Source organism: Dermacentor albipictus, chromosome 4 (assembly GCF_038994185.2).
Source record: "Dermacentor albipictus isolate Rhodes 1998 colony chromosome 4, USDA_Dalb.pri_finalv2, whole genome shotgun sequence".
NCBI classification, from domain to species: Eukaryota; Metazoa; Arthropoda; class Arachnida; order Ixodida; family Ixodidae; genus Dermacentor; species Dermacentor albipictus.
In genome coordinates, this window is record NC_091824.1 from 167,492,911 (window position 1) to 167,514,352 (window position 21,442).

The window sequence follows — 21,442 nt, forward strand, 5'->3', positions numbered from 1 at the left end:
ATCACGTCACCAAGAAAGCGAAGAAAATTCGGTACTATAGCAACACGTGGTGACGCTGCGTTCAATCGCACTACAGTCATTCCCTGTGAAGGGATAGAGGTGTAAAATAGGTCCGATACTCCATTTCCTTGTTATTCAGCAAAAACAAAGAAAATTTCATTTTAACAAGGAAGGAAATTCAGGCTGCCATGAACACAGATTTCAGCTAGTATTTGTGTTCACTTCACTACACAAATGTGAGAATCACCATAAAGCCTATAAATTTGATGAAGCTGTCCCCGATGTTTTAAAATGAATGAAAGGCACACACCTTAGCCTCAGCCCGCAGCTAAGACGACGACAGCTTTTTAATTGCGCCAAGCTTTTCATGAGCATTGCTTGAACACAAATTTCACCTGATGCGGCCCACCCCTTTCTTGCTTAGGTATACTGCGCCGGGGTCGCAGATTTTTTTTATTATGATTTTTTAAAGAATGCGTGTACAGCTTCCCATGTTTAATGGGCGCGCGTGAATTTTTGGCGATGTGCATTCCTTGGCGCAAGGACCACATCGAGAGGCATTCGGCTAGATTTGAACCGGTAACAGAAGCTAAACCTTGACACTGCCGTACGCTGCTTTTTCACATTGTTCCAGTTCCGATGGAAGTACTAGTCTTGGCACGAGAACAACGAAATTGCTGGTACAGCCTGCACGTTTACTATTTGGCAAACTATATTGCCGAGATTCCTTTCCTGGTGAGTAATAAAAACATTGTTGATACTTTTACTGATACTGTTGACGTTGAATTTCGTGCAACGTCTTTTTACAGTACACATGCATCGTGAAGTAATCTTTGTTGCTTGAGTGTACAACACAATCTGTTGTATTAGTTTTTGGACACCTGAAAGGAATTTAGCACAGAATTATTTACGCTGAATTATTTGGTTAACCTGCTGAACTATTTCTATCGGAATTCGATAGATGTTTCAATGGCTACAATAATGGGGTCAGAAGTTAACATAGCGTTCATTTCCCACGCAACTAAAAATTATTACTACCCCGAATATGATGCACTGCCAGCCGCGACAACATAAATAAATATGCGCCCTTTTGTTCCGACCAAACCACAGTTAACGTTGCCGATGGCGCCATGATACAGCCTGCTGTAAGTTGTTGTAAGAGACAAAAATTCGTAATTTCACAGAAGGAAAACTGTGATGAAGTAAATAAAAAAATAAAGCTTGGTGGTTTCGCAGAAAAGAAAGGAAATGTGAGCGAGTAAATAATAACAAAAGAAGATAGAGAGAGATGGAGATAAAAGAGATGAGAAAGGCAGGGAGGTTAACCGGAAGATACGTATCCAGTTTGCTACCCAGCATTGGGGAAAAGGTAAAGGGAGACAGAAAGATCGTTAAAGAAGAAAGAAAAAAGAAAAAAAATGCACACACATGAACAGAGTGGGAAAGGGAAAAAAGAGATACACATACACAAAGGAACGCAGGAGTGTCACAGCCGTTCAAGCAGGTCGCTTGTCCGGAGAAAACTTAGTAGCGCCTTCACAACCTTCTGGTGGGAAGGTCGCATCAGCCGGCACACTTCAACATCATCCGCTCAGAAAGTGGCCGGTCATCGAGGCGTACGTGACTGTCTCAGGGAGCTGTAGCGAGGACAATGACAGATATGTTCGATTCTTTCCTCGCTGCCGCGACTATCACAGGCAGCACTGTCAGTCATTCTGATGCGGCAAGCAAATGCATTCGTGAAAAAGACTCCTAGCCATAGTCGGCAGAGAACAGTTGTCTCGATTCGGGATAGTCCAGATGGAATGCGTAGTCGGAGGCATGGGTCCAGGCGGTGCAGTCGAGTATGTCGGAAACCTGGCGTGTTCCACATGGATCGTGTGGCATCACGTGCTAGTATGCGAAGCTTGGTTACTGCGTCAGCTCTTGGTAGGTGGATGGGTTCCTTCATGGCATCTTCGTGAGCCCTCCTAGCAGCTTCATCGGTGTTTTCGTTGCCCTTGATGCCGCAATGGCCTGGGAGCCACTAGAAAGTGATGTCATGTCCTTTCTCTGCTAGCTGGTGATACAACTGCCTCATTTCTAGCACAAGTTGGTCTTGTGGTCCACGACGTAGTGCGGACAGCAAATTATGCAGGGCTGCCTCCGAGTGGTGAATATGCTTCATCTTCGGGGTAGATCTTCATGGATCATGCGAAGTGCGCTGCGAAGTACACTAAGCTCCGCAGCAGTCGATGTTGTCCATTGAGATGTTTTAAACTGAATGGCCACGTCTTTTTTGAAAAGACCACATCTCCTGTAGATCCGTCCACAGTTGTCGAGCCATCAGTACAAATCTGGAGATGGTTCTTGTATGTATCGTGCAGCATGAGTAGAGATAGCTGCTCGGAAGCTGGCGACGAAAGTCCCCATTTCGTTCGAATTCCCGGTACTGAGACTCGAACTGGGGATGAGCCAAAAACCAAGGAGGTGCTAGAAGCCTCTCGGCAGGTGTGCAATTTCTAGGGAGGCATTCACGGTATGCCGATATCTCCTGGCAAAAGGAGGCACTTGGCCGGTCTTTCGGTAGCGCGGCGAGGTGGTGGAAAGAGGTGCATGCAACGTGCCTGATGTGTGCTCTGAGCACTTCCAGTGTAATATGAGTTGTGACTGGGTAATCTTGAACTAACGTAATTGTCTCCGCTGTTGATGGGCAGCGCGGCAATCCAAGCCAAACACTGAGTGCCTGCGCATGTGCACTCTCGATTGCGCGGATGTTACTTCTGCAGGTACTGCTCAGTACAGGTAAACTGTACCTCAGATACCCCAGAAACAGCTTCGTAATAAACGTGTTTTTGGTTAATTTGGTGGTTTTGGTAATGTGTACAGAAACGCTTCGTTGTCATATGGGTTATGTAAACTAAATATTTTGAATTATAACTTGTGCTTCAAAGTTCGGTTCCGCCGAAACGTTTGTGCTGTTTTATTTGCATTTGTTGTCCTGTCATTTTAGTTATCGTATAAACCTACCTAATGAACTGAGGTTATATCTTCTGGCACTTTCTGTGCTGTTCACATTAGTTCAAAGGGGGAGATTTCTTTGGCAGCTTTCGAGCTTTGGAACTTTGCCTGTATCGATTATACTGTACCTTCTCGATTATTTATGAACAGCTGAACAGAGGTGAGCTTGCTTGATAACAAGATAAAAATATTACGTTAACGTTTGGGTGGGGATGGTCGCAAGGTTGATAAGTGGTGGCAACATTGGTAGTTGCCCCAATGGCAGGGGTAACCTGTGACACAGCGTATCACTTGAAGCGCAATTCAGCCAGGAAATTGCTCATATGTATGTAGATCTAAGAAGTCACCGTGAGTATTACAGGACGTGACATATCCCATAGTACTCACGGTAACTTCTTAGGTCTACACACATATGAGCAATTTCCTGGCTGAATTGCGCTAGATACGCTGTGCCGCAGGTTCTGGTCGTATTTTGGGGTGAAATGATCAGGAGCGACTCAGCTGAAACTTAGGACACAGATAAAAGGATGAATGCGAGAGCACCGTGCGTTTGTACGAGAGCCTCACATGCGATGCGTCTGGGCAACTCGGCCACCGCTCAGGTCGTCCCCATCGGTCTGCTGATCGGCATCGTCTACTACCCGACGGGGCAGCCGATGGTGCTCTGGCGCTTTGCGAGCCTGATGCTGTTCAGCGTCCAGATCTGCTCCGTGTCGCAGGCCTTGGCTCTCATCGTGTCGGCAGTCTCCAAGCTTCAGGTGAGATAGCAGAGCAACGCATCGATAGAAAGAACGTGCGTGTTATGAGGTGACGAACGCAGCACTAGAGCCAGGGCATCAGCAACCACATATCAAAGATAGGAATGTGGGAAATGAATGGCAGGCTGACGTGGTATGTCCAGGACTGATTAGGAAAGTCATACGGTTGATTACTGAACTGAACGCCACGAGTTTCCCGACATGTACGATTTGCCTCTCATTGACTACTTTCTCTTCGCCGCAAGAATTCAGCTCTGGCACTCGGAATATACACGCGTGGATTTTTGTTTTTTGTTTTCGTTTGCTTCATGCGTGAACCGTAGACCGTATGCAGCTTGTGTGGTGTGCAGTTTATCTCGAAATCTTGTAGCCCCTTCGCTAGTGACATCTGTCATCTGTCGTTAGGCCATGTTTGCATAGCTCTTATAGGATTCGGGCTGATTGCGTCGACATTTACGCAGTCTTGCATCGGCTTTCCACTTCATTTAATTGAAACAGGAGTGCTTAAGAACGACGGCAAGTTGGGCAAGACGGAACAAGGTTATGTTAAATGATGCGAGAAAAAAAAGACAAGTATATTAAGCAAGGAAAGACAAGGACGTGCTGCTAGCGGTATAATTATGGAATCAACAGGCCAATTAGGTGATAAAAATTTGCATTTGCTTAAAGATTGGATAAGTGTTGCGATACACTTACTCGTTTGCATTCTTTTAGGTATGCATACACGTTGTTTTAAACATGCAAGTTCACTGTCATAAAGATTCCTCATTCTGCGCGCAAAAAAAAAAAATGAGGTAGGGAGAGGAAACAAGAGGGGAAAGGCAGAGAGGCTAACCAGTGTCCAGCTGGCTACTCTGCTCAAGAAAAAGAAAAGGTGTCACCGGAGTATAGGCCCAAAAGTCAGTACTCAGTCAGCAAAAAAAAAAAGAAAAAGAAGCCAGTTTTACTGACAAAAGTCAGTAAAACATTTCCTGGCATTTTCAGTTCGATATCGACACAATTGTTTAAGAGGCATGTAGCCAAACAATGCTACCACCACTCCTCTGTTCAATATCCGCTCTTTCTATAGGATTGAGGAATTACCGAATGCCAGCTGAATCTTCCCCGACGCGGCGTCGTTTAGTACGCTGCGGCACACTTGGCGACTTAGAGCCGTCACCTCGTCTCCTTTCTGCCAAGTAAAGCCCTTCTTTCTGGTTCCCGTGCAGACCGCAGTGTTCCTTGTCCTGCCAGTGGTGTCCCCGGCCTATTTCTTCTGTGGCTTCTTCGTGCCGGCGCACTTGCTCAGCCCGTACACACGGTGGATGACAGACGCGTCGTACATGTACTATGGGTACAACGGCTTACTCCTGTCGGTGTACGGCTACGGCCGCGAACACCTAGAGTGTGACGAGTTCGTCTGCCTGTACGAGGACCCGGCGCACTTCCTGGAGCTCGTCGGTGCTGCGGACAAGGAGATACACGTGTTGACTGTCATTTTGCTGGCGTTCGAGCTGGGAGCCAGGCTGACGGCGTTTGCCCTGCTCAAAATGAGGCTCTCCAGGAAGGAGTGAAAGCTCGGGGCCAGGCTTCTGGCGACGTCTGGCCTCTGTGTATGTGTGCGTGCCCGCCCGTTGTGAGCGTGTGCCAGACTTCTCGAGTTATTCGGCCGTCGAGTGGGTAAAAAAATATTGCCCCTGGGGGCAACTGCGCACAACTTTCGTCGCTTTGTATCACCCAACCTGCGGTTCCGCATCAAGCCTAGTATAGAGTTTCGTGGTGTCTGTACAGGTGGTGCAGAAAACAAGAAAAACATTGTTTTCTTATCGACACTTCACTCAGAGCCTCAAGATCGAACTTCCAGGTTTCGTTAACACTGTTTACTACGTGGACTGTGTTCTTTAGTAATTCACAGGCATGCGTATTTCAGTTCTCGCCCCTAAAGTTATTGCGGATATATAGTTATTTCCGATCGCTCACCTGTGTCATTATATTGACATCTAGGGCTAGCTTGTTTTATATACGAAGTATGATACTATATAGTATACTCACCGAGTGATGCATAAGACGGCCTGTGAGAGAACACTAATAAATGAGCACTGGTGAGCGCATTTTCAAGACGGGACAAGAGAAGACACCGACGCACGGGACAAGCGAACACGAATAGCCCAGAACACTTATAGGAGGAGGAGACAAAGGAGAGGAGAGACAGGGAGGTTAGCCAGTGTCAGTACCGGCTGGCTACCCTGTGCTGGGGAAAGGGGTAAAGGGAATAAAAGGAGAAAGAAGAAGAAGAGGGAAAAAAGGAAAAAAAGAAAATTCACACAGTAACGCGAAACTACGCTCTACAACGTTCAAAGGCGGTCACACAATTCGCATGTCCTTAAAAACTTCAACAAAGCCCTTAAGGCCTTGAGTGCCGAAGCCCGTCTGGACCAATGTCCTAGAGCTTATTATAGAGGACACTAGTAATCCAGTGTGATCGATTAAGGGCTAGGCAGAGTGGTATGAGAGATCGGTGCCACTGAACGCAAAATTCAACGTAAATTGTCTGAATGTGGTACAGACGCACCAGATTTACCTTTTCTTTTTGCGCGTTTGTGTGTGAGGGCAATGCGTGCTTATGGCAATATTGGACAGAGCAGAAAACAGGAAATAGAGCACGACACGCGGTACTGCCACGATCGACAGGGTGTAAAGAAGCAATAGCGGACAAAGTCAGACTTTGAAGTTAAATTTCGGTCGCTGACCGAACCACACGTATGAGCTCCGAAACCTGTTCGTTTTATTCACAGCAGTGCACAACGCTCGTTTCCAGCGTTTGTTTGACGCAACGTGTTTGACGCAAACACATTTTACCTTTTTTTCCGTGGCTCGTGCAGTCACCCGCTGAAGGATGTCAACACCATCCTTGCGAGTTCCATACGGCGACAGGATGATGATGACCTGGCACAATCTAACGTCTAGAACACAGGTTTGTAAATTGTGTCGAGTTAATAACATGACTTTCAAGAAGGACCTCGGCTGCATACTAGGTATCCCGTGGCACAGAGTAATGCACTGCAAGTTTCATTTGCCTTCTTCGGTTGCCTGTATGAAATGCCCGATTATAATAAATTTCCAACAACGAACTTGTATTCTTTCAACAACGACCAACCCGAGAACGTGCTTCACATGAACGCAGTGTTTTAGGTCGCCCGCGGCACGTGAAATCTCCGCGGGCTAGCTTTTTGCCACGAAACCACCTGGAGCAGCGCTCCAATATTCAATTTCGAAGGCATTTTCATCTACTAGAAATGCCTGTGAGTTGACTGCGTAACGAATTGGCAAAGAAACTGGCGAGACAATCGGGCTTTAGCGTGGTGCGCTGGCGCGAGCGACTTCGCTCGGCTTTCGTGAGTGGGCGAACACGCGCGCTTTTATCACATCTCCGACATACAAAGCGGGCCATTGCACACCTGTTATAGCAATACGGTTTCGCAGTACAATGTCAATAATCCAAAACAATGCGCAATGCCGAACAAATTTCTACGAGGTACCCCACATTAGCACGTCTCTGCGGTGAGGTAAAGCATAACGGCAACAATGTATAAACGTAACAACAGTGCTAATTACTGATGAATCACTGTATACAGAGCCTCGCCTAATGTAATTCGTCAGACGCCAACTTATTTAACGCGTAAGGTAAACACGTAAATTCCCCTACCACTAAACCACACACGATAAGACGAGTTGCTGCTTTCCTTTCACAGTCCTCGCCAATGGCGTAGCCAGAAATTTCGTTCGGGAGGGGGGGGGGAGGGGGAGGGGGGGGGCTTACGTTTCAGCTCCGCCTCCTCCTTATAGAATTTGTCGAGGGATCAAATACATGAATAATAACTGCAATGCCATTGCCAAAGAAGCTGCGAACGAATTTTTAAACGCCACGCACAGTCAAGACAAGTAAAATATGTATTTTTTCATAAAAGAATATACTCGTATGTGTCAAAAATTGTGCCCAATATAACTGATATGAATGCTTCCATGTTTTCTCTATATTGAATAAGAAAATATCACACGAACTTTAGACGAAACCAGCAAAGTAGGGCATTCCGCTGATATGAAAAATGTGAAGGCTATGCAATGAACAAGCCTAGGACGAATATTTTAATGCAACTTTGGAATTCAAGAACTTTCTTTACGTATTTATAGATATGTAACGGCCAGGTAAAATCTCAATTACGCTGTCCTTTGTTACAATGTATTGCGCAGGAGCAGCTGTCACCGGTCGTGTATATTGTGAGTAATTGCACAGAAATTATAGTCGCAGTAGAGAGCACATATAGAAAGCATGAGTTCTGCAAAATATGCAAGGGCGAGTCTAATGAAAGTGAGCCAATGCGAATATATTACAAACGGGGTGCTTTACTTAAATGTAGTCTCCGTGAGCATTTAGACATTTGTCCCACTGACTTATGAGTCGCGTGATTCCCGTCTCATAAAACTTGGGTTGCTGCTTCAAAACTTCTGTAACTGACTGGAACATTGACTTGACTTGAACGTCATCGTCCGACACGAATCTGGTTCCATGGAGCTGTTTTTTTAATCACCCGAAAATGTGGAAGTCTCAAGGCGACAGGTCTGGGCTGTACTACAGATGTTGCAGCGTTTCCCACTTGAACTTTGCCAGTTTTGTTTTAAACACATCAGCGACGTTGAGACAGGCACTGCCATGAAGCAAGATTACCTCATTTCTGAATTTTCCACGTTGCTTGTTTTTTTTGCGACACGCAGCCGATCCGGAGTTTCACAATAATGAAAAGAATTGATAGTCTCTCAAGATTAAGAAAATTATATTGGTAATGGCACTCCTGACAATCGAAAAAAAAGTCGGCTACACCTTCCCGACAGAAATGACGGCCTTTGCTTTCTTTGGGGGTGGTGAATTCAGATGTTTCCACCGTAAGCTTTGCCGACGTGTTTCAGGCTCATAGTAGTGGCAACATGATTTGTCCCCGGTCACAACTGTAGATAAGAAGTCGTCACCCTCATTGTGATACCGGATAAGATGAGTCAAGGCAGCGCCGAACCTCTCCTTCTTCTGGCCGCGGTTCAAAATGTTGGGCTTCCATTGCACACACAAGAGCTGATAACCGAGATGTTCAATTAGGGTGTGACATGAGCCGTTACTGATGTTCACAAACCCTCCCAGTTCATCGACGCTTATCCTCCGATGTGGTCTGATCAGCCCATCATTTGCAGTTGTGTAGGGAGTGATTGCATGGTGGCTTTGGCCCGGTCTTAGATCGTCTTTGCAACTTTCACGTTCTTCTTTGAACCGTTTGCTCCAACGCTTCACAGTGGCCAATGAAATGCAATGTTCAACGTACACGGCAGCCATACGGCGAACAATTTCTTTTAAAGAGACACCTTCAGCTATCAAGGACCTCACGACACCACGCTGTTCAACTTTTGGAGTGTCCATTATGTCACGCAACCATGGATGTTCAACCCAGTTTATGAGAGCATTAAAGAACATTTATCCTCACACCTGCATGTCACTTTTGTAAATAAGAGATGCCTCTGTGCCACGTGCATGCCTCGCAGATAATGAACCGAACCATTATTGAGCAGGGTGGGTTGGCTCACTTTCATCTGACTCGCCCTCACACATTAAAAATTCGAAGATACAACGGCATATACAAATGCTAAGATACAGCTTGATAAAGGGCAAAAATTCGCGCTGGAAACAAAGTTCACTGCATGTATACACCAAACCTCGCAACAAGATATTTAAATGTGCGCATAAGTCTCCAATAAATCTAGGTATCTAAAAAAAGTCACCGTATGCAATGCGTCAAACAAGGCAAATAAACATGTTGCGCAACTACAGATTCACAGGTCACAGCACCCCCTCCCTCCACTCGCCTTGATGTATCGCGCGCGACAGGACGCGACACGCTTCGTCCCCGCTTTTCTCCCTTACGCACACGCGACCGAGCCACCATGGTCGGCTCACCTATGCCACCCCCCCACCCCTTACGCTTTCACTCGCACATACAGCATGCGGCGCGCGGTCACGATGTTATCGCCCTTGGACTTTATACGGAGCATGAGGGCGACGGCGATGGCAGGAATGCGCCTGGAGTGTCCATATAATTGCTATCGCAATAATATACTAAGAGTATCCGGCAACTGAAGCGTCCCGTGGCCAATTACTTCCCGCTAAAGTAGAAGTAACAAAATCGAACTTTTGCCGTGCGATAATTTGCGGCACCGCAACAATCTTGTTTTTTGTTGTTGTTGTTGGGTGGGTCACGGAAACAAAAAGGCAAAGCAAAACATGTTGGCAATAATCGAATGCATACTTTGGACACCTAATATTGCTACCGAAGGAATATTGACGAAAACGTGAGACGCTTGGTCCACAGAGAACCGTACGCATACTGCTCGGTATCCTACACCGACGAGAGAAAATTTTCTGGAAGTTGCTTTCAAGCGAACGTGTTGCAACGCGTCCAGTACCCGCAGTGATGGCGGCGAACGACCATTGTTTCTTTTTCTGGTCTGCTGGCCAGAAAGCGTCTTCCAGGCGAAAATCCACTCGGCCAGTGAAAAACGAACGCACATAAAAGTGCGCCGCGCGTTGGTCGAGGCAACATGAGAAAAGCGCTTGCACTCTGGATGGCTGCGGCAGCCCGCGGGTAACGAAAACAAAACAAAACAAAAAAAATGAAGAGGCTCAATGTGTCCTCGCGAGAATATAAGTCAAAGTAGAAAAATGGATAAGAACGTAGTTACCTTTGCTGGCTTTAGTGTCTTGACATGGATGCTTTGGCGCAAGTGAAAAAAAATGTTGATATTCTTTTCTCTGACATGACGGCAAAAATGAACCACCACAACGCTTCGTTTCATCGGATCTCGCTGCATGCTTTGTCAACTTGTCTGATAGTGTGTTGATTTGGCTGTGTAGTTGTATGGTCTGATCTACAACTTTAGAAACGTCAATGCACCTTTGGCGTCAAATGTTTATAACAACGTTAAACCCACAAAATGCTGGAATTGAAAATATGAAGCACGACTTTGCAATTGTCTATGCACCTTTCGCATAAAAAGTTAATGAGAACTTTATCCCATGAAGTTTCGGAATTGAATTTCACGCGCCCCGTAGATTCCGCCGCCTCCACGAGATGCCGCGAAGAGCCCACTTGCCATCAAAACGCCCTTGAAACTTTTTTGCTCGGATGTGGCTGCTTGCAATATGTGACTACCGGCGTTGCAGCGAAATGCAGCCCGATTTCGCAATGTTCGCGCTGAAATGACTTTTCGAGCGTGAAAAAGACATTCTACACAAAATATAGCATGATTTCCGGCGCCGGGGGGTTGTTTTGGTCGGCGGCGCATGAGAGCGCGAAAAGTTTCTGGGGGGTGGCTAAGGCCCCATAAGCCCCCTCCCCCTCCCCCCCCCCCCCCCCTCCCCGGCTATGCCCCTGGTCCTCGCGCAAGACCTTTCCTTGAATATAATAAAGATCAGGCTCGAAATGAAACGCCAGGCAACAAGTAATGTATTCTCTGTGTGAAACACCGCACACTTATTTAGCCTTTGCCTACGCTCAACGAAGTAAAGTAAAACGGTGTCGCTCACCTCGTTCTACTCTTTCGTAGTGTCTCGCTTGGTTGCAGCTAATACAGCAATCGATAGAAACGCATCTCGGTAGCCGTGACCTCATTCGTCTCGCAGTGTTACAAGCAAAAGTAAAAAAAAACGCGGCTCCTAGAATCGACCGGCTTGCAGGCGTTGAACGACACAGATTGGCTGCGGAATCACCGCATATGTATCTGCGGCTTAAAAAATCGGTGTATTTGCGTTTATTTCGAAATGTATTCGAACCACTATTGCACAGAAAGGTTACAAAACGTTTCTGTCAAAAATAAGGTTGCTGTATGGCAAAGCAAAGAAACTAAGGTCCTGCAGAAACCATTGATGATTATTATCTGGGTACCCTAATAGCGTTCTTATCGCATTGATTTGCCCGTGCATGTCCGTGGACCACTGAAATGTAAAAGGTGCACCAGAAAGACTGAAGATAGCTTGCTTCAATCTTTGATGAGACATGTACGAACTTGCTGCGTTGTGTTTTCGAGGAGTAAAGCCAAAGACTTTGGTGGAGCAACGAACGATGTCAGTTTATTTATTTCTACGTTATAGACGGTGATTTTCCGACAGTAACCATAGCCGATTCCACACGTCGATGACGAAGTATGTGTGCTTCACGAGGTACTTTTTAGCAGTAGCAGTCGAAAAATGATTTCTGGGGCTTCGTGCTGCTGAGCAGTGAACATCTGGTCCCGTCGTTGCTGCTGTTCGGCACTCCTCTTGGCCGCACAACGTTGTCGAGCCCTTTCGACGCGTAGACGACGTCGCACTGCCAACTCTCTTTCACTCTTTTTTGGCAGCATATTCAGCGCCCTGTTGCACACTGCCGCGATTGACGAGGAGCCACCGCCGGCTGAACGAAGGAAAGAGGGCCATTCGGAGACGCCGACGCAACCATGCACCCGCCGGTGACACACTTTCATTCCGCTCTCCCGCCTCGCTGGGATCCTTTCCATCTCTGCGCGTGCCTGGCCTCTCGTCTCTCGGTTGGATAACAAAAACCTGTCATGGTGGGCAGTGTCGTTTGCTTTAAAAACAAACAAAAGGGGCCTCGTTTAAACGAGGGGATTGTTTGCTTGGGCTGTTCAAAAAACGTTGAGGGTACCCGCAAACGCTCCCGTCGACGATCGCATAAATTTGACTTCTGGAGAATGGAATAATCTCGGAATGGAACAGTTTTACGCTATCGCAGCCATGCTGAGTTCCATGAAGCGGGAGAAGTTAGCCTGGCTGATCGCCTGGCATGCTGCTCCCGGTGATTTGTGATAAATATGATACACACAGTGGCAACACTAAGTCAAGTGAAAATAAGTACCTCGTATTGTTCCTTGTTTGTTCTTGTGTTCGGCCATCTGTGCTACCATGCTACTGCTGCCGCTGATGACATCAAACTCAGCAAGCTTCAAGTTGTTTGCCGACATTAACCATGGCCTTGGTTCTGGGCATTTTCCTACCGTGTAAATATGCAACTCTGCCTCTTCAGATTGTCTTTGAAAGATTACCATCCTATTCGGCAGGAGAGCAGAGAATATGCCTATGAAATGTTCTGAACAATAAGGCCCATGCCTAAATGATCTTATTTGGGCACGTATTCCAATTTCACTGTTCAGAAGCATATAAAATCTGGAAATGCCTTCCTTGGGCAACCGTTAAGCCGATTTCTTTAAACACAAACCAAGCATGCACTGGCTCGCTTGAGGCACCATTAATGGCCTCGAAGCAAGGTAGAGAGTACACATCGTCCGATAGCCTGCCCTTACCAGCGCGCTATTTTAATGAGTAATATGCAGTTGCCAGAAGAAAACACATAGGCAGAAATAAAGGGGCATAGGTATGGAGGGCTGTACAGGTGATCCGCTACACTGACGTCGCTCTCATCTAATGCCTCTTTCGTCGCTCCTCGAAGAGCACGCCGCCTAGAGCGCGCACTTAGTCGGCAGGGCTGCATTGACTAGGGCATTGCGGACTGTAGCGGCATCCCCCGTTGCTTGCACAGCGAGAGCAGGCAACTCGCTCTCGCCATCCGTGAAAGAACCGCGCGTGCTCACAGTTTCTCCAGATTTGGCGGACGAATGCTCGCAGAGCGTGCGTGCGGTCATGTTTTTCTTGAGAGTCTGAACCTGAGTAGAAAGAACCCGAGTAAGCGAATGGCAGCCTCCATTGCAACGAGAATGAGCCAGAACTCGTGGATGGTCCTGTCTCCCGTCCCGGTGATCTGAAGCAGCTCGGCGGGGTCGTCGTACACGCATATGAAGTCGTCGCACGGAAGCTTGGCGCGACCGTAGCCGTAGGCCGAGACCAGGAGACCGTTGTACGCGTGGTTGACAAATGACACCTCTGTGAGCCAGCTCACGTATGGCTTCAGCATCTGGCGAGGCGCGAAGGCGCCACAGAACATGAACGCCGGAGACACGATGGGGAACGCCACTGCTGCAGCTGACTGTGGGTGAAAACACACAAAAACAACGTAAGTACGCCTTATTTCCAAATACTGTGCGTGTATTTGGTAGCGTGACGTGAACTTTATCCAACAGTCAAGACCAATTCTGAGGCCTTACAAGATTTCGCTCAGAATTGTGAGTTTCTAAATAACAACTGGGCATTCTGATGGCTTTTGAGAGCGTTCAGTCAACCTTACCACGTCGGCCTAATTAATGATGCTTTTGAAGTTGACATTCGTTTTTGTCGCGTACACAATTGTGGGTGTAAGCGTTTTTTGTAAATATAAGGTCGTTAGACATGTGAAAGAAATCTCTTCTTGTGCGATGGTAAAGCCCTCTTGCACCTCCAATAATATATTGCTGGCGAGGACTACAGTTCCTTATTCGTAGGAATCCCGGAAAGTTTCGGACGCAATTAAATAAAACACGCATCGCTCAAAGGTACAATCATTCTCACAAAATTTTGTATATGTAGTTTTGCTTGTAGTTTAGGCTGCGAAAAAGCAACGGTCATGCTCTTATTCTTATTATAATACAAGTCCATTGTCGTGAAACTATAGTCAGTCACGCTGATTTTTTTTTACGTTTCTAAAGCACATCTTTGCGGTTATGTGGGGAGTATACAGCTTCAGTGATTAGCGTCTGGCACAACCAGTTTTTCTTTTAACATTCTTGTTTATATAACTTACAAAAATTCAGAATGGGGGTTAAGTTATGTAGTGGAAAGGGGCGAACTGATGCATTCTCGTGAATATAAATTCCTGGCTTTTCTTCTTCACTAATGCGTCTTACTTGTTCTGCACATTATACTGGTTGTTTGAGCGAAGCCACAGTGCACTGCTACTAAAATGATTCAATGTCAATTCTTTCGCGCTTATCGCGTTGCCGACATTCATCACGAGCATTTTGTTTGCAACAGCGCTTCTTGCATGCTTTTTCCTGCTTACTTTGCAAGAATTACGATTTTGTGTCAGTGCGCTCTAAGCATGACGACCTACAGCGCCAATTTATTTATTTATTTATTTATTTATTTATTTATTTATTTATTTATGCATTTATATTTATTTGTGTATGTATGTATTTATTTATTTATTTAACGTAAGGATAAGTGTTGTTTATTAACTTTGTATGGGAAGTTTGACTACTGATAAGCCCACTTTCCCTAAATCATAGCTAATGACACACGCATTAAAAACTGCGCCAGGGAACAATATAAACAGAAAAAAATATAGTCAGAAGCCTTCACAATCGTACAGAGTAAAAATTCCTACCCTCACTTTATAAACATGCAAAGGTGTTGATATAAACTGCAAATCCATGCGTGCATAATACAGAGCCAGCGTGTGACCTGTGACAAGCACAATAGCTCAGCTCATAATTAAATGCATCCGTTAAAATGAAAGCGTAAAAGTCTGTGGCCCGATAAAAGCACACCAAAGCACACAAAATGTCAACAGGCATGAAGAGGCTAGTCATTATGGCATTGCGAAGCATAATTCGTGTCACTTAACTGCACTATTCCCAAAGAATAATAAGATCACTCTTCACAAGAAAATCACGTAAGGCATTTAGAGCTTCTATTTGTTTATAAGGACATGCAGAACCAAGCACCGAGCAATTTATTTTTTTGCAGAAGATAGACGTCTACTAAAGCGTCCAGACTATCCCGAAGTGTCTCCCGCTGTTGATCGAATTGTGGACATTTGGTGAGGGAATGTTCTACTACAAAGGCTTCCGGATGTCGAAGTGTACACAGTCTGAAGAGGGTTTCTTCCGTATGCGACATAGAAAACGGGATTTGTATGCCACATCGAGACGTAAACAATGCAAGAGTGCATCTAAAGCTCGTTCCATCATGATATTTAATGAAAAGCTTAACAAAGGGTCAATAACGTGCTAGAAAGACGATTTTGCTCGCTCATCGAACCACGTGGTCTTTGATAATTTGCGTCACAGTTCCTGAAGCGCTGTTTGGGCATCGGATACAGCGAATGGTACAGGGGCACAGCGTAAAACTATTCAAAATGTTTCTATTCCAATTATGCAATCAGCCCTCCACGATTGGTCAAAAGCTTTTTTGGACCACCTCCACTTAACCTGTCTGTGACGTGACGTCACGAAAACCGTGATAGTTCCCCATCTGATATGACGCGTACACGCTGATTATGCATGATTTGATCGAACAAAACAAAAATAGTTATTCCTGATTCGACCCCTTTTGCGATTAGCACTCGCCTATTGGCCAAACTTTCCGGGTTGCACCCACCTCACCTGCCTGTCGCGCGATGTCATAAAACCGCAAAATCTCACGCGTCAAAGTGACGTGTACGCGATAAAAATGCATTAATATGCCGAACAAAACTGAATTTTCTTCTGAATAGCCGCAGGCTGCCCCGTTCTGATAGGAATAAAAGATGGCTGCTGCCGATTGCTCAAGCACTGGAGAATCGCACCTGCCGGAGAGCATGCGTTTAATTGCATATAATGAAACGTTTTGCGTGGCAGTGTAACGTTCTCGAGCACTTTTGACACATTTACGACCTCGTTCTGCCAGCTCTTATTTGCTGTGGATCCGTTTTAGCGTTATTCTTAAGCTTCCGTTGCATGCCACCGCGATTTTCGACGAGCCACTGGAAGCTACGTAAGGGAAAGCGGACCGACCGCAGACGCCGGCACCACCCTCTCGGTCCGGTTATCGATTTTCAGTGCACTTGCTCGGCCTCATCGAATCCCTCTCCACTTGAGCGTGCTCCTCGCCTCTCTTCAGCCAATTAGATAAGACAAGCCGCTCAGTGTAGGCAATGTTATTCGTTTTTCAAGCAAACAGAAGTGACTTTCTATGGACGAGGAGAGCATTTGATTGGTCTCTTCAGACAACCCTGCTGGTGACCGCCCGATCCTTGGGTCGGCGGTTATGAAAATTTGACCAGGAGATTGGAACAAAAGCATAATGGAACAGTTTTACGTTATAGGGCTCCAGGGCCGCTATTTTGTAGCGATGCCATATGCCTTATTCTATGCTATTCTTATCATCCACCACACACGGCCGCCTGATCGCGTTGATAATGTGGGCAGACCATCGCTCTGACCAGTGGCCAAGCGTGAAAAGCCTGAATAAGCATAGAATCGGAAAAGGCATCGCTACAAAATACCGGCCCAGGTGTGAGTTCATTCACATTATGCGCCGCAGCAACCATTTTGTCCACGACTTCATTTCCCGTTATTGCAATGTGGCTTGGGATTTATTGTAAACGGATCTGATAGCCAGAATAAGAAGCGAGCGTCAATACTCTCTTAATTTCGTAGCAAACCGAGGGGTAAATATTCACCATGAAAATAGCGTTCTAATAGTGTCTCCAGGGCTGCTTTGGAGATCGAGTAGATTAACTCGTTTTGACTGCGTGTACGTTTGGCCACAAATGCTGCAGCTTGTAAAATGCCAAATAGTTCTGCTGATTTGGATGATGTTTTGTGAGAGAGACGGTAACTTTTCTTTACTTCACATGCTGGGACGTAAAATGCAGCAGTTGGACTGCCGTCTCTAATTGATGCAACTCTGAAGATAAACGTGTAGTTTTCCTGCTGTCGACTCATACGTAGTAGAGACAGAAATTTTGCCTCTAATGGATGAGTCGAAAATTTCTTTTCTACACTAGTTCCTGGTTGAGCAACACTGAAGGCGTCGTCAGCCTTCAGCCTTCTAGGATTAATGCCCGGCCGTTTGGCATGGTATTCTTGGGGAAGTTAACTCTACAGTGCTCGCACCGTATCACAGATGAGGCCACTGTCCTGCATGAGTTTGCTTCCTGACGGATTATTTTCGTGCCGCGGTGACAGACGGAGAAAGTGGCGACACGTTTCTTGGACGCGAAGAACTTGGATAGGTGGTTCCCTCGCTTCTGCGACATGGCAAGATTGTCCAACGTCGAGTGAGGCACACCCAGGCACTTCTGGCTATTATGTTTGTTAGTCGGCGTTCTTTACACTGAGACAGATTATGCATGACAGGCAAGGGACAGGCAAGGAGGAGAAGTGGGTCTACTGAGAGATGTAGCATTTACCTGCACGGTGCAGAGTGCTGACACGGAGAGTGCAATGGCTTGTGAAACGCCACACAGCTGGATGGAGAACAGTAGCATGGCGGCGAAGCGCCACAATTCCTGTGGTTGCGCTGTCGGGTAATATATTGCGCCCATGTACAACGATACGGGAACGACCTGCAGGCAGTGAATCGACATATTATATATATATATATATATATATATATATATATATATATATATATATATATATATATATATATATATATATATATATATATATATATATATATATATATATATATATATATATATATTATATATATATATATATATATACACGGAAAGAACAAGTCACCCTAGAAAATAACAAAGACAGAAACAGTCTTCCAGCGCGCGGCTGCGAAAACAGGGCGTGGCCAAAAGTGGGCGATTTGGCGTGGTTTTACCGCTGATATTTTGGTACGGGACTATTCCGAGGACAAAGAAAGAAGGGCAACACATGCAGTGGAGTCCTGTCGTTCTGTCTTTTTTTTTGTCCTAGTGTCATTTACCAAAGAGAGAGAGAGCAAAGAAGAAATCTTCTTCAAGGTGAATGGTTTTATATATAACTGATTAAGATCTGTGCAGAGGTCATGTCCTTCATTTACAAAAGATTGACAGTAGCACAGTAGATGTTCTATAATACCAACTGTAACTAACACAAGCTTAGCAATGGGCTACCAACTATTTTGTGACGATAGCAGTTATTCGTGCTGAAGTGAATTGTTACGCCCCTTGAATGACTGCGCACTATAACATTGCGGAATTCTATTTTGCTTGTGTTCGCAGTGTCGCCCAAAGTGAGAAGCTGTGAGAGCGACAGGTTTCTCAACTCTGTACTTTGATGTCAATGCTGGTTCCTCCGCACATGGGCACCCTGTTCCTGTTAAACTTCCTATTCATTAGGGTACACCAGCAAGTGGTAACACTCTAGAAGCCTTGACACAGGGCCCAGAGGTTCATGACCACCAAAGGTCCCAGAATAGATTAGTTTGCAGAATCATCAACCGTCAAGCTATACGAGCCATGAGCTGTCGCCACCATTATAACTACGGTACCACATCAGTGCAAGTGGAACGAAACTGAAACCTTTTCTGAAATTCTCCACTCACATACATCTTATATCCCCATGCTATGCACTCCCAGATGGTGACAATATCGGTTACGCGTGGACGTAGCGTTGCGGAGAAAATTTGAGTGCAGTTTTTACAAAACATGGCCTGCAACAGAACATAATTCGTCCCGGACCAGGACGAATTTTTCTTCAATTGTGAGGCTTTTCTTTCGAGGAACCCGTATGGGTTTCCTTTGTAGCGATTGCTACGAATGGGTGAATGTCTGATTTTCCCTTCATTAAGTACTTCTCTCCACCTTGCGGGTTTCCGCAGAACTACTACGTCAGAACATATGAAGCGTGCTAAACTTATTACAGAGCAGTAAAAGCCAAGAAGCAGAGAGATTATGCGCCAAAATATACGACACCTGTCGTAACTCTACATAAACAAGTAACTGCAGTAAAACAAACTGCGTATCGGAGTAGATATTGCTAATAGAATGCATCAGCTTTTGTAATTTTCTGACAAAAGGCTCGGTGGTGGTGTGTGATTGAAAAGAGTCCCATTTTAGAATCGTGCGCTGTGTAAATGGCTTTGTGAGATGCCCATTCGACGCACGGCTCGAGGTCTGTAAAAGTGATCGCGGCGTGGAAACGTTGCTGTGGGTTTCTGGAACAAGACGTCATGAGAAAATGGGCGGTGTAACAATTTGTAGAATAGCGAAATACGCTTCTGAGTTGCAACGTTAATGTAATGAGGGTGCTCCGCTCAAATGCAATGTATGGTGCTTGCCGCACGTTAACAGCACCAGCAATGCAAGTGTCGTCTAATCCTAGATGGAAGAGGTATACTCAAACTTCCCGCAAACTAACGCAACGAATGCGAGATTGTGTATATGGACAAGAACGTTTCGGAGGCTATACAAAATGGAGTAGTCCAGTGAACCGGTAGGCCGAAACAAAAGTGAGATTGATGTGACGGGTAAACAAAACGTGGGATTGTAACTGTAGCCCGAGTATACCGTCCACTTCTTCGAAAGTATATGGTTGCTTGACTTTTCATCGAATGGGCAGTGAAATGTTGCTGACTGCTTCGTAGTGGAATACTAGAAAAAGAAAATGGAGTGGGTTTGTGCAGAGCACTTCTGACTCACGAGAAACGGCAGTTCTGCGAAGTAGTATGCCAGGTAGTATATCTTGAGACCGTACCAACAATTTCGCTGCTCCCTGACTAATACGGACACCTCCACCGGAACTGTAAAGAAAATAAGAAGAAAATACACGATGCATCAATAGGTCGATCTATTTTAATCAACGTTTAACAGCGAAGTTAAAGTACACCTTCAGGGCCGCTATTTTGTAGCGATGCCTTATGCCTTATTCTATGCTATTCTTATCATCGACCACACAGGGCCGCCTGATCCCGTTGATAATGTGGGCAGACCGTCGCTCTGACCATTCGCCAAGCGCGAAAAGCCGGGAAAAGCATAGAATGGGAAAAGGCATCGCTACAAAATACCGGCCCAGATATTTAGATACAAGAATGACATTTTGACGACAGTGTAATGCATTCATTCACAAAAGTAGCAAGCCCTCGGTGTGAGTCTTGTTAATCTTGCATATACACCATAAGAAAGAAAAAAAGAAGGAAGAAAAAAAAAACGAAGGAAGGCACGGAGGTCACATGAATGTTTTAAGAGACTACACTGGCCATTGTTGTCTTCTTTAGCAAGGAATACCTTAAGTGAGCCACCAAATAGAAGAAATCCGATCTCGCACTTCCGTGCTGTTTTCTTTTTGCTTATGACGATAAAGAAATACAACATACCAAGCGCTTATAACAAATGTATCATTGGCCTGTGAGCAGCCACTGCGTTGACCGACAAACCAATTGTGAGGGGTATTGACGATAACACTAAGCCAGTGAAATAGAACTGCCCACCGAAGAGCATCTGCTTGCCAAGTAAACGGACTGCTGTAGCGGCTTATACATGATTCAAAGTTTGAGCTGGATATTCATGTATATTCACACGCCGCTGGGGAGGTTGTCAGAGCGCCATAAACGGTGTATTCGCCAACAAGAGCCACTTTTTCCATGCCTTTCTTTCGTATTGCATCTCCTGCGCACTTAGCGCACGTGGACCAAGCTGCCACTTGAAGAGCTTTCACTCGCAAGGAGGATAACACTCAACTATCAAGTCGCTGAACTTCTACGCGGGTTATCTCCTTCACATACAGCACTCGCACATACAGGTGAGGGCGCACGACGGTGATTTTATCGCCCTTGAACTTTATAGAGAACCTCACGGCGACAGCGACGGCCGATATGCGCCTCGAGCGTTCATGTAATCAATGTCGCAGTAAGAGAAAATGAGGGGACGCGCGCAAGCACGCACGCAATCCAGCGGCATACAGTAAGCAACTTTCTCAGTCTATTATATAGGCCGTCAGACCTTAGGAACCCTGAATCAGGCACTGAGGCAACACGCTAG

The 21,442-nt window shown here is 45.7% G+C and overlaps 2 protein-coding genes across 3 annotated transcripts in view; one reads left to right on the forward strand and one right to left on the reverse strand.

The window, feature by feature from the left end:
• Positions 1-6,868, forward strand: part of LOC135910051 (ATP-binding cassette sub-family G member 1-like) — a 34,909-nt gene extending 28,041 nt beyond the window's left edge. Inside the window, exons 11-13 of the mRNA XM_065442008.1 lie at positions 635-735; positions 3,603-3,758; positions 4,967-6,868. Coding sequence (XP_065298080.1) covers positions 635-735; positions 3,603-3,758; positions 4,967-5,311 — 602 coding nt within the window. The 3' untranslated portion in view covers positions 5,312-6,868. The remainder of the gene's footprint in view (positions 1-634; positions 736-3,602; positions 3,759-4,966) is intronic.
• LOC135910050 (ATP-binding cassette sub-family G member 1-like) overlaps positions 1-21,442 on the reverse strand; it is a 103,120-nt gene that overhangs the window by 7,748 nt on the left and 73,930 nt on the right. The window contains exons 11-13 of one of the 2 annotated variants that reach the window (XM_065442006.2): positions 20,105-20,205; positions 17,876-18,031; positions 11,867-13,813 (exon numbers count right to left, since the gene is read on the reverse strand). In XM_065442006.2, coding sequence (XP_065298078.1) covers positions 13,469-13,813; positions 17,876-18,031; positions 20,105-20,205 — 602 coding nt within the window. In that variant the 3' untranslated portion in view covers positions 11,867-13,468. Of the gene's footprint in view, positions 1-11,866; positions 13,814-17,875; positions 18,032-20,104; positions 20,206-21,442 lie in introns of those variants that run through there. The other variant, XM_065442007.2, reaches the window with a different exon arrangement.